The 14,029-nt window shown below is 43.8% G+C and overlaps 1 protein-coding gene across 1 annotated transcript in view; it reads right to left on the bottom strand.

Annotated features, from left to right (window-relative positions):
* The window catches only part of TNFAIP1 (TNF alpha induced protein 1), a 46,542-nt gene that overhangs the window by 27,662 nt on the left and 4,851 nt on the right, over positions 1-14,029 (bottom strand). The window contains exons 2-3 of the mRNA XM_083172213.1: positions 12,495-12,836; positions 9,519-9,688 (exon numbers count right to left, since the gene is read on the bottom strand). Of these exons, the coding sequence (XP_083028339.1) occupies positions 9,519-9,688; positions 12,495-12,708 (384 nt within the window). The 5' untranslated portion in view covers positions 12,709-12,836. The remainder of the gene's footprint in view (positions 1-9,518; positions 9,689-12,494; positions 12,837-14,029) is intronic.

Genomic DNA, 14,029 nt, shown 5'->3' with positions numbered 1-14,029 from the left:
AGGAGTGATTTTTGGATTTTGCGGCTCAGATTCTGGTGGAATTTTGGTGGGTGCTATGTCGCATTAGCAAGACCCCCCAAGCACCAATACAGTGGAACCCCCCCACAAGTCACCCCATTTTGAAAACTACACCCCTCAGGGAATTCATCTAGGGGTATAGTGTACATTTCAAACCCCCAGGGGTTTCACCAATTTTGATACAAGTGGGCAGTGAAATTGAAAAATTACATTTTTTACACAAAAATGCAGTTCTGGCTCGAAATTTTTCATTTTCAGAAGGTATGAAGGAGAAAAAGCACCCCAAAATCTGTGCCCCAATTTCTCCCGAGTACGGCAATGCCTCACATGTGACCAAAAAATACCAGTTGGGTGCATGGCAGGACTCAGAACGGAAGGAGTGATTTTTGGATTTTGCAGCTCAGATTCTGGTGGAATTTTGGTGGGTGCTATGTCGCATTAGCAAGACCCCCCAAGCACCAATACAGTGGAACCCCCCCACAAGTCACCCCATTTTGAAAACTACACCCCTCAGGGAATTCATCTAGGGGTATAGTGTACATTTCAAACCCCCAGGGGTTTCACCAATTTTGATACAACTGGGCAGTGAAAATGAAAAATTACATTTTTTTTACACAAAAATGCAGTTCTGGCTCAAAATTTTTCATTTTCAGAAGGTATGAAGGAGAAAAAGCACCCCAAAATCTGTGCCCCAATTTCTCCCGAGTACGGCAATGCCTCACATGTGACCAAAAAATACCAGTTGGGTGCATGGCAGGACTCAGAAGGGAAGGAGTGATTTTTGGATTTTGCAGCACAGATTCTGGTGGAATGAATGGTGGGTGCTATGTTGCACCAATACAGTGGAACCCCCCCACAAGTCACCCCATTTTGCAAAGTACACCCCTCAGGGAATTCATCTAGGGGTATAGTGTACATTTCAAACCCCCAGGGGTTTCACCAATTTTGATACAAGTGGGCAGTGAAAATGAAAAATTACATTTTTTTACACAAAAATGCAGTTCTGGCTCAAAATTTTTCATTTTCAGAAGGTATGAAGGAGAAAAAGCACCCCAAAATATGTGCCCCAATTTCTCCCGAGTACGGAAATGCCTCACATGTGACCAAAAAATACCAGTTGGGTGCATGGCAGGACTCAGAACGGAAGGAGTGATTTTTGGATTTTGCGGCTCAGATTCTGGTGGAATTTTGGTGGGTGCTATGTCGCATTAGCAAGACCCCCCAAGCACCAATACAGTGGAACCCCCCCACAAGTCACCCCATTTTGAAAACTACACCCCTCAGGGAATTCATCTAGGGGTATAGTGTACATTTCAAACCCCCAGGGGTTTCACCAATTTTGATACAAGTGGGCAGTGAAATTGAAAAATTACATTTTTTACACAAAAATGCAGTTCTGGCTCGAAATTTTTCATTTTCAGAAGGTATGAAGGAGAAAAAGCACCCCAAAATCTGTGCCCCAATTTCTCCCGAGTACGGCAATGCCTCACATGTGACCAAAAAATACCAGTTGGGTGCATGGCAGGACTCAGAACGGAAGGAGTGATTTTTGGATTTTGCAGCTCAGATTCTGGTGGAATTTTGGTGGGTGCTATGTCGCATTAGCAAGACCCCCCAAGCACCAATACAGTGGAACCCCCCCACAAGTCACCCCATTTTGAAAACTACACCCCTCAGGGAATTCATCTAGGGGTATAGTGTACATTTCAAACCCCCAGGGGTTTCACCAATTTTGATACAACTGGGCAGTGAAAATGAAAAATTACATTTTTTTACACAAAAATGCAGTTCTGGCTCAAAATTTTTCATTTTCAGAAGGTATGAAGGAGAAAAAGCACCCCAAAATCTGTGCCCCAATTTCTCCCGAGTACGGCAATGCCTCACATGTGACCAAAAAATACCAGTTGGGTGCATGGCAGGACTCAGAAGGGAAGGAGTGATTTTTGGATTTTGCAGCACAGATTCTGGTGGAATGAATGGTGGGTGCTATGTTGCACCAATACAGTGGAACCCCCCCACAAGTCACCCCATTTTGCAAAGTACACCCCTCAGGGAATTCATCTAGGGGTATAGTGTACATTTCAAACCCCCAGGGGTTTCACCAATTTTGATACAAGTGGGCAGTGAAAATGAAAAATTACATTTTTTTACACAAAAATGCAGTTCTGGCTCAAAATTTTTCATTTTCAGAAGGTATGAAGGAGAAAAAGCACCCCAAAATATGTGCCCCAATTTCTCCCGAGTACGGAAATGCCTCACATGTGACCAAAAAATACCAGTTGGGTGCATGGCAGGACTCAGAACGGAAGGAGTGATTTTTGGATTTTGCAGCACAGATTCTGGTGGAATGAATGGTGGGTGCTATGTTGCACCAATACAGTGGAACCCCCCCACAAGTCACCCCATTTTGCAAACTACACCCCTCAGGGAATTCATCTAGGGGTATAGTGTACATTTAAAACCCCCAGGGGTTTCACCAATTTTGATACAAGTGGGCAGTGAAAATGAAAAATTACATTTTTTTACACAAAAATGCAGTTCTGGCTCAAAATTTTTCATTTTCAGAAGGAATGAAGGAGACAAAGCACCCCAAAATCTGTGCCCCAATTTCTCCCGAGTACGGCAATGCCTCATGTGTGACCAAAAAGTGGCAGGACTCAGAAGGGAAGGAGTGATATTTGGATTTTGCAGCACAAATTCTGGTGGAATGATGGTGGGTGCTATGTCGCATTAGCAAGACCCCCAAAGCACCAATACAGTGGAACCCCCCCACAAGTGACCCCATTTTGCAAACTACACCCCTCAGGGAATTCATCTAGGGGTATAGTGTACATTTCAAACCCCCAGGGGTTTCACCAATTTTGATACAAGTGGGCAGTGAACATGAAAAATTACATTTTTTTACACAAAAATGCAGTTCTGGCTCAAAATTTTTCATTTTCACAAGGAATGAAGGAGACAAAGCACCCCAAAATATGTGCCCCAATTTCTCCCGAGTACGGCAATGCCTCACATGTGACCAAAAAATACCAGTTGGGTGCATGGCAGGACTCAGAAGGGAAGGAGTGATTTTTGGATTTTGCGGCTCAGATTCTGGTGGAATGAATGGTGGGTGCTATGTGGCATTAGCAAGACCCCCGAAGCACGGTGAAATTATGAACCTAATATTTCATAGATGTGTGGTATATTTTAAAACACTCCTTTATACATAGGCCGGGTTTGTCGGGGCAAGTGTCACACTGGAAAATAGTTTGCTTTCTTATTCCCTTTTTATAGCAAACTTTGCACCTTTTTTGTGTCCTGCCCTTTTTTCCAGTGGAGGGGATTTCATCAGGAAAATGCTGCCCTGGTACAATACGGGGGCCAGTACTAGAAGTACTGGGGCCCTCTGCCTGCTGGTTCCCAAATATTAGGCCCTTTATGACTTCCTCTTGAAAGTGCATAAATGTCCCCCTCTGGCCGGTAGAACGGAATAGCACGTAAGCGTTATACAGTGCCATCTGGATGATATACACGGCCAGCTTCTTGTACCAGATTTTTGTTTTCCGCAGGGCACTGTACGGCTTCAGTACCTGATCTGAAAGATCCACTCCGCCCATGTACCTATTGTAATCCAGGATACAATTAGGTTTTGAGGTGTGGGTACTGGTACCTCGTACAGGGACGGAGGTGGTACTGTCTCCGTGAATTGTTGTCAGTATAAGGACATCCCTCTTGTCCTTATATTTGACCAACAACATATTTTCGGTGCATATTCCCCTGCTTTCACCCCTTCTCATTACTTGGGCAATGTGCGTTTTTGGGAGGCCTCTTTGGTTCTTGCGCACAGTACCGCAAGCTGCTGTACCTCTTGAACCAAGGGCCTTAAACAGGGGGATGCTGGTGTAAAAGTTATCCACATAGAGGTGATAACCTTTATCCAGGAAGGGGTGCACTAAATCCCAGACAATTTTCCCACTAACACCTACGAGGGAGGGGGGGCATTCTGGCGGTTCAATTCTTGAATCCTTCCCTTCATAAACCCTAAACCTGTGGGTGTACCCTGAGGTGCTTTCACACAGTTTGTACATTTTTATGCCATACCTTGCCCTCTTACTGGGAAGGTACTGGCGGAATTTAACCCTTCCTTTAAAATGTATAAGGGACTCGTCGATACAAATAAATTTTTCAGGGATGTACACCTCTTCAAATTTGGCACTGAAATGATCAATGACCGGCCTGACTTTGAATAGCCGGTCAAAGGTGGGATCATCTCTGGGTGGGCACTGTGCATTATCGGTGTAATGTATAAATTTAAGGATCGTCTCAAATCGAGCCCGGGGCATGGCCATACGGTAAAATGGAGTACTGTACAGAACATCTGTACTCCAATATTGCCTAATTTCTGGCTTTTTTACTATGCCCATATGAAACACCAGACCCCAAAACGTCATCATCTCTACTGCATCTACAGGGGTCCACCTAGCAAATGATGACGTGGGGTTTTGAGCAATAAACTGCTGGGCATATAAATTAGTTTGGTCCACCATTAAATTTATAAAATCATCAGAGAAAAATAATTTGAAAAAGTCAATTTCTCTGAGACCTGTGGAATCAAATTGGATTCCTGGCATGGCCAAAAACTCAGGAACCTGGGGCTCAAAATTGTCTGGTGGTGGGGTCCATACGAGATCAATTATTGGGGGGGGGGTCTCAGCTGCTCTACGGGGGCGTCTTTGAGGGGGTCCCTCATCACCAGAGGAGGAAGAGGAGCTTAAGGCAAATCCTTCAAATTCCCCGCTTGCATCACTGGCTGTGTCAGAGTCAGAAGCAAGCAGGGCATATGCCTCCTCCGCTGAATACATTCTCCTGGATGACTGGGAGGACATTTGGGAGGACATTTGGGATGCCATTTTTATTTTTGTGTTACTGGTAGTGAAATGTTTCAACACGTGTATAGTGTAGGGGGGGGTACAAACTTTATTTCAATCCGGGGGGTATGTAGTGTGTAGTGTGTATGTGGTGCAGAAAAAAAAAAATACTTTATACCAATAAAAAAAAAAAAAATGAAGGGGTTAAAAATAAAAAATTTAAGGGGTTAAAAAAAAAAAAAAGGTCCTGCGCCAAAAATTGAGCACAGATGTTGGTCAGTAACGTCTGTCACTGAACAGCGCTCAAAGGCAACAGGAATTTGATCAAAAAAAAAAAAATATAGATCAACCCTGTGCCGAAAAAGCTGATCAGTGATGTACGTCACTGATCAGCGCACAGCGGCCACAGGACACCCACAAAATCACAGTGTGTGTAAAAAAAAAATTAAAAAAAGACCCCACAGCACACACACAAAAAAAAAAGGTGATCAGTGATGCGACACTGATTACCAGTGAGGTGCAGCAGGTGCACAACCTTTGGTGCAACTGACAGGTATATATATAAAAAAAAAAAAACCTCTGTACCCCCAAAAAAGTTGCTGATCACCTCAGATATAGTGATCAGCACAAAAGGCGGGGGCAGCAGACAAAAAATTTAGCACTCTCTATCACTCTCTGTCACTATCTCTCTCTATCTCTCTATCTCTCACTATCTATCACTCTATGACACTGCAGCAGCAGCACTGACAGGTATATCTATATATAAAAAAAAACCTGCGCCCCCAAAAAGTTGCTGATCAGTTAATTTATACTGATCAGCACAAAAGGAGGGGGCAGCAGTCAGTTATATCAAAAATATATAGCACAATCTGTCACTATCTCTCTCTATCTCTCTCTCTCTATCTCTCTATAACTATCACACTGCAGCAGCACAAAATATAGCACTCTGTCACTAGGCCTCTCTATCTATCTCTCTCTCTCTATCTCTCTCTATCTATAACTATATCACACTGCAGCAGCACAAAATATAGCACTCTCTGACACTATCTCTCTCTCTATCTCTCTCTATCTCTCTATAACTATCACACTGCAGCAGCACAAAATATAGCACTCTGTCACTAGGCCTCTCTATCTATCTCTCTCTCTCTATCTCTCTCTCTCTATCTATAACTATATCACACTGCAGCAGCACAAAATATAGCACTCTCTGACACTATCTCTCTCTCTATCTCTCTCTATCTCTCTCTATCTCTCTCTATCTCTCTCTATCTCTCTCTCTCTCTCTCTCTCTCTCTCTCTATCTAGCTAGTACACTGCAGCAGCACAATTTCACAGGAAGGCACAAGTAGTAACAGGATCCAGGAAGCAGTGATGAAGCAGCGATCAGGTAAGTATGGAGCAAGCTATGGAGCAAGGTTCTGGTCAGTATGGCGGCAGGGAGGTACGGTGACCGCACTGCACGCTATTCCAGACCGGAATGGCGTCTGCAGTGCAGTCACCGTTAGTTTAAATCCCCCTCCTTGGCTGTGATTGGTCCGTCGGTCCGACGAACCAATCACGGCCTTTGGGGGCGGGCGGGGTGCGGTGGGGTGACACCAGTGTCACCCTTACACCCCGCGGTGATTGGTGCTGTACTTTACAGCACCAATCACCTCTGATCCCGTGTCACCGGCGAACGTTATTCGCCGGTGACACAGGAAAACGCTGTAATTGGCTGTTCACACTGAACAGCCAATCACAGCGATCGCCGACGGGGGGGCGGCATCGCAGCCCCCCCTGGGCATGCACGGACATGCAGGGACAGCAGACATGTTGAAACTGTCACCGCGTCTATAGACGCGGTGACAGTTAAATGCCATGACGTACATTTACGCCATGTGTCGGGAAGTACTTCCCGACCATGACGTAAATGTACGTCAATTGTCGGGAAGGGGTTAAAACTAGTCACAAAGGGACTTCTGTACAAATCACAAAGCAAGGGGTCTACTAATAACCAATATATTTTTTAGTATGGGGTAAGTTGTGACATTAAAAGTCGCCTATTGAAAACAATGACGACATCAGGTCTAACTGTAATAGTGTTCATTCTAGCACCCGCTATCTTTGAAAACCCATGCAGTTCCTCTTCCCTGCCTGGGGTGTCGCTGTCTGCTGCAGTGATTCTAGCACAGTGTGGTCTGTATATCGGCACTGATATGCAAACCAGACCTGTGCTGGAAACACCACAGCAGACAGCGACACCCCAGGTAGGGAAGAGGAACTGTATGAGTTTTCAAAGATGGCGGGTGCTAAAATGAACACTATGGGGGGTATTCAATGTCAGGGGCACGGCTGTCGAGCTAGCGCGACAGCCGTGCCCCTGTCCCGTTCTCGGTGAGCTCGCCTGGAGCTCGGCAGTCGGGATTCAATGTCCCGGCCGCCGAGCGGCGAGAAGGGGGCGTGGCCGCGAGTTGCGGCCGGGAAGTGACGAGCTGCAGCCGGCAGCTCGTCACTTCCCGGCTGTTCTCGGCAGAACGAGCCCGACAGCTAGAGCTGTCGGGCTCGTTCTGACAGGAAACCCTGTTCAATGCTGTCGGGGAAGACAGCATTGAATAGGGCCCGTCGAGCATCTCCCCAACGGGAGATGCTCGACGGCGATTGAATCTCCCCCTATGTATTATACAGATTTTATAAATATAGTGCAAAGCAGGGGCTATTTTGATAATTTTCAATGGTAAGACTTTGTTAGGATGTGTTTTTTTATTCAAATATGAACATTTTAAAAGGTTTTTAAAAAATGTCTAAATTCCAGTGTTATAGAAATCCAATCAGGGTGACCGTGTAATGCAGTGTCAATGGCTTGCCTATAGTTCCCCCTTACATGGCTGTCTCTGGTTGGTGTATATGTGGTGTCAGTAAAGGAGAGTTATTCTAAGAACAGCATTGTGCAAGTGTACATGGAAGAGGGGATTTCATTTCAGGTTAATAATATGTCAACAGATTTTTGCTTTGCGAAGGGATCGAAGTGACACAACAAATATAATGGAGGATGGAGAGACCAGAAAGAACGTGTGCCTGATGAAAACCAAATATATAGAGGGGTATTCAATTCTGGGCCACGGCTGTCAGGCTGGCCCGACAGCTGTGACCCTGTCCCGTTCTCGGACTGCTTGACTAAGAATTTGAAGGCGGGATTCAATGTCCCGCCCGCCGCGGGACGAGAAGAGGGTGTGGCCGTGAGACGTGGCCAGGAATCTGCGAGCTGCAGCCAGGAGCTCATCAATTCCTTGCCGTTCTCAGCAGAACGAGCCCGACTTCTTGTGAAGTCAGGCTCATTCTGCCGAGATCCCCTGTCAAATGCTGTTGAGGAAGACAGCATTGAATAGGGCCCCGCAGCCATCTCCCCCGTCAGGAGATTGAATATCCCCAATAGAATGGTATCCATCCCTAACTAAAGGGAAAATATCCAGGGTATTGGATATTTATGCCAGCGAAGGAGTAGTTTGTAAATCATTTTCATAGTAGAATTTGCATATATCAAAGTGCGAATTAAGGAAACGTTTATTCCTGCATTTAAAGGGACATTGAATCAGAGGTTGAGCTTAGCGCTCCATAATTGAGTGAATATAAAGCAGTGGAATATGTTTGTGACTCAATTTATACTGTATGGGTGATTTATTTAAATTATTTCAAATTGTTTATTAGCAATGTATGTTTAATAAATACTATATATATATATATTTTTTTTCATAATTGTATTTGCACTCTCTTATTAACCCCTTCCCGACATTTGACGTACATGTACGTCATGGCCGGGATGTACTTCCCGACACATGACGTACATGTACGTCATGACTTCAAAGTGCCACCGCGTCTACAGACGCGGTGACAGAGGGACGATGTCTGCTGTCCCTGACAGCAGACATCCTCCCTCATTGCCCAGGGGGGGCAGAGATGCCCCCCGTCATGGGCGATCGCTGCGATTGGCTGTTCAAACGTGAACAGCCAAAAACAGCGTTTTAATGTGTGATGTGTAAAATTTAGACTCTGCTGCCCCCTAGTGTCCAAAAAAAATAAAGGAGGTTGAAATAATGATTTAAAAATAAAGTTTAGATATGGTCTATGTTAGTTATTAACTATTTTGAGTGGTATGATTATTTGTCTCACAAGCAGAAAATTTTACATTTTGCAAATAGCAAAATGTTCCATTTTTTTACGACATTTTGGTATTTTTCACAAAAAAAAAAAAACTGTATCGACCAAAATTTACCACTAATTTAAAGTACAATGTGTCACGGGAAAACAATCTCAAAATCACTGGGATAAGTAAAAGCAAAAAAAAGTTATCCCCACTAAAGTGATACATGTCAGATTTGAAAAAAAGGCCTCTGTCAGGAAGGCAAAAACATGCTGCGTCGGGAAGGGGTTAAATATATTTTGTTCTAGTAGTGATCTGAAAACACAGTGATCCTACAGCAAACTAATACATACATATTTTTTGTGCATCGATAACATATGACTTGGCAGACTTGACACAGATTTGCTGCTGATTGTAAGAAGACAAAAAAGCGTTTTTATTGTCAAAGGGTATCTCAAGCATTCTTGGAAACCACCTGACAGACAATGACGACATGTGTCACAGACAGGATGTGTGACTCAGGGGATTCTCACCTGTAATGCGGTCTGGCATTTCTCTACCAAGCCCTGAATGAGGTAATATTTAGCCTCTGCCATTAATTCCTTGATCTCATGTCTGTTCTTTGGAAGCGCAATGGTTTCATCTCGAAGATAGTTTAAGATGCTCCCAAAATGCTTTCCACATCTGTCAATAAGAATCCAGCCTGTAAGGGGGAAGTTCATATGTGCTGTGATTTTTCCAATTTTGCCATACAGTACATCTTTATTTAAAAAATGAAATTACATTGTTTAGTTAAGGAAAAGCACTTTAAAAGAGGTCACGGGGCTAGCCATCAAAACGTGACTTTAGTATTCAATTGCAGGTATTTTCGGACGGTTTTAGTCATTTTTTTGCTGATGCAATTTCACTTCTTTTCAAATAAAAAACTGCATTGGCGAAAAAAGACTAAAGACGGTCAAAAACACCCGCAATTGTGCTGAAAATACCATGCCGGATTTGTCGACTAGTCAAAAAACAAAACAAATAATAATAATAATAATAATAATAAATAATCTGCATTTTATACCACTTTCACACTGCCTAAACGTTTTAAAAAACGGTATTTTAAAATGGTATTTAAAACGGTATTTCTCACTGCATAAAAAACGGCTCTGAAACGTGTAGGACTCTGCTTTTTAAACGTTTTGAAATACCGGTTATCTTTAACCGGTAAATCAACTCTGGCACTTTCCCACTGCAGCCTTAAACGTGTTGAAATGTGAAAAAAAACACAATATACCGTTTTACAAGTGCGGTGTGAAAGGGATATGCATTTTAAATTCACCCTAAAAAATAAAATTGCCGTTTTTTGACTAGTCAAAAACGTCACTTAATTGAATACCCCCTTAATATCACACTCAAATTATCTGTATGGTTTCTTATTTTGACTGACTTGTGCAAACAGTACAATAGTGTGCAAACACTAAAAGGTGCCCATACACGGTGCCGTGCGATGCGCGCTCCCGCGGGCATCCCATTGCACAGGTCAAAGTCTGTGCAGTCTGTGCTTTTTGGACTAGCTCCGGCTCACATCGCATCACGCACAAATCGCATGCGATTTGTGCGCAATGCGATCTAGTTCAAAACATACGGAAATATTGTACCGTGCATGGGCACCTTTACACAAGATACAAATACTACAAGTTCAACCATGTACAGATGCTAAAATAAATACCCAAATAAAAGATTATATTGCTTTTTACTTTCTGCAAATATATTTCCTTTGATCTGTTACCACCTATTTGTTTACCATGAACTGTATGAATATATAGATCACGGTCTCGCCCCATATGTGTCACCTTTGCCAATCTGCCTCTCCCATTTACCATGTAAGCTCTCCTGAGCAGAGCTTTCTCCCTCTTGTGCTTTTCCTTACTCCCTACAAGGACTCCTCTGCCTACCTGATGCTCACATCAGCATTATGACCACTGAGGCATGCACTTGTCCAGCTTATAGAGCACTGATGTTTAACAGGAAGGCCTGGCTCGCAATCTCCATTCAAGTTCATCCCAAAGGTGCTTGATGGGGTTGAGGTCACGGCTCTATGCGGGCTCATCAAGTTCTTACACATCATACCCTGTCTTTTTAGTCCTTGCTTTGTACATTGGGGCACAGTCATGTTGGAATAGAAAAGGGCATTCCCCAAGCTGTTGCCACAAGTTGAAAGCACACTTTTCATTGATTTTTCAGCCCAAACCCTGAAAAACAGCCCCATACCATTATCCCTCCTCCATCAAACTCCAGTCAGGCAGGTAATGCTCTCCTAGTACCCTCCAAACCCAGACTGGTCCATATGAGTGCCAAATAGAGAAGTGCGATTCGTCACTCCTCAGAACACATTTTCAAAGCTCTACAGTCCGGTGTGTTTAACACTACTCCATCCGACACTTGGCATTGGCCTTGGTGATGGGAGGCTTGCGTGCTGCTGCTCTGCCATGGCAATCCATTCCGTTACCTCCTGCAGCACAGTTTTTGTGATAACATTAATGCCAGTGGAATCTCGGAACTCCTCAGCTATGGAACCAGCAGAGCTTTGGCGACTTTTACGCACCATGCGCCTTTGTGGCCAATGACCCTGCTCTGAGATTTTACATAGTCTTCTGCTTCTTGCCAGTTGCTCCTAAATGCTTCTACTTTCTAATAATATCGATAGAGTCAACCATGGAATATCCAGCAGGGGTGAAATATCACAAACTGTCTTATTTCAGAGGTGGCCTCCTATCACAGTACCACGCTTGAAATCATGGAGTTCTACAGAATGACCTATTTTGAATCCCAATGTTTGCAAATGGAGACTGCATGGGTAGGTGCTTGATTATATACACCTGTGGCGATGGGTCTGACAGAAACTCCTGAAATCAATAATTAACAGTTGTGGCCAAACACATATGTTCATATTGTATGTATACAATACAGTACACAATGTATATTAGCCGTTCTTTAAAAAAAAAAAAAAAAAAAAAAAAATACACTGCGATGGTCACATTCTACATGAAAGCAATGTGGACATTACAGTTGAACCAGCTTTAATTTTGACATTTTAAAACAAGAGACATGTGGGAACAGATGCAGTCATGTCGATGGAATGTCTTAGGAAGCGTCCTTCACTTATAAAACAATTACTCTTACAGTGTCTATAATTAGTCCAGCCATTGTCTCCACCTCTGGGCTGCACCTGGCATTGCCATATAACTTACAATTAGATTATTACTATTAGTTCAATGGCATTACATGCTGTACATATTATATAGCACTTTAGGGCTAGACTAATCCCAGAAGGAAAACACATGACAGCTGGTATGTGAATATCTTTTTACAATCAATGGATACTGAAATACCTGGTAACGTTAAAAAGATAATACAGGGCACTACAATTACGTGTCAGGCTCCTTAAATAAACATGATCTTAGTTGTAAAGGACAAAGCTGGCACAATGGACACTGGTACCTCCATGAATAAGGTCATCTCACCTTCTTTGTCAGTGAGGACCTCCATGCGGCCGCTAAACATTGCTTTAAGCATGGTGTCGTGTCTGGTGAGGACCTGCACTGTGGTGTAGTACAATGATCCACCCACGTTCAGCCGCACATACTTGTTTCCCAAGCATCCCCCTTTAATGCTGTAGGTCTTAGGCTTGGCACCTGAAGTCGGGCACACGGCTGTCAGACAAGTGTCACCAGACATCTCTCGTTGCAAATAGACGATGACTCTGCACACAGTGGGCTTCACGTGTGCCGCCGTGGTGGGAGGGTACGAGTGGAAGACAAGTCCTAGCTAGCAGGAATTGGGAGCCTGCTAACGTAGTTCCAACACTGCAAAGAAAATAAGAAAAGCAAAGAAAAAATAATAAAACGAAAACTGAACATAAAGCATAGCAATTAACAAAATCAGTCACCATAATGACCCCGACGGAAACACCCTTTACTGGTGCTAGTTAGCCCACGTCATCTGTGTCATCAAACATCAAACAAATGAGTGCCTTCTTCCTTAGTGACATCACTAATTGCAAGTGTTACATTCCCATAAAAATAATTGTAGTGTACAAATATTGCCAACGTCATGTGTGACAGGTCCACCTAAAATGACCAAACAAGTAATAGCTTCAGTTTTCTGGGTAAAAGTATCAAACCTAAAAAAAAAAAAGTTGCCCAGAGCAAACTCTCCACTGGACCTCTAAAGTGGGGCTGATTGTGGATTCTCATGAATGGGAATCCACAGACAAGCAGCAGAACAATATCACAATAAGGGGCTCAGTTTGCATGAAAATGGAATTGCATGCAACCGATGGCTTAGCTACAGAAGGTGTATGGGGTGCGGCTGCTACGGGGCCTAGGATGCCCCCAGGGCCCGGTTGTTCTCCCAACAACTAGTTTTCCTGCACAACACTATACAATACTACTAAGTGTGGGCAGACACTCCCCTCCTGAGCCTTGTGGGCAAGTACATCTGCTGTCCCAGAATCCATCTCTCCGGTACTCACTGATGCTGGAAGGGGTCATGGCTGTAGTCTGGGAATGCCCCACTCCGTGCACGGCCACAACAAGCATCACTGAGCACTGGAGAGACGGAGCTAGCCCAGCGAGGCAGCAGATGTGCCTTTGGTAGCACACTGCAAAGAACGCAGTTGCTGTCCATGGGAATCAGGAGACGAGTTCCTGATTTCATTTAGCAGTCCACAGTACGGAGGGGGCAGTGAAAATGTTTCTACGGGCCCCCTAGTTCTAGTTATGCCTCTGTGTCACCACAATGTCATAAGAGTGAACCAAAAAAAAAAAATTATATAAAATTATATAAAACGGCCACAATCGGGGGTAATCGTGTACCTTAACTTAAGGTACACGATTACCCGCGATGGACCCGATTTCCTTTGAAATCAGGTCCATTTTGCCGGCAAAGGCAAAATCGGGTCCATCGCGTCGGTCGGGTGCATTAACATGGCACGCAACGCGACCGACGCGATGCACCCGATTTTGCCATAGGGTTCAATGTTAAAATATTTTTAACA

Source organism: Crinia signifera, chromosome 2 (assembly GCF_055691185.1).
Source record: "Crinia signifera chromosome 2, ASM5569118v1, whole genome shotgun sequence".
In the NCBI taxonomy this organism is placed as follows: Eukaryota; Metazoa; Chordata; class Amphibia; order Anura; family Myobatrachidae; genus Crinia; species Crinia signifera.
Note: the sequence above shows the minus strand (reverse complement) of the source record. Positions and strands in the feature narration are given on the sequence as shown.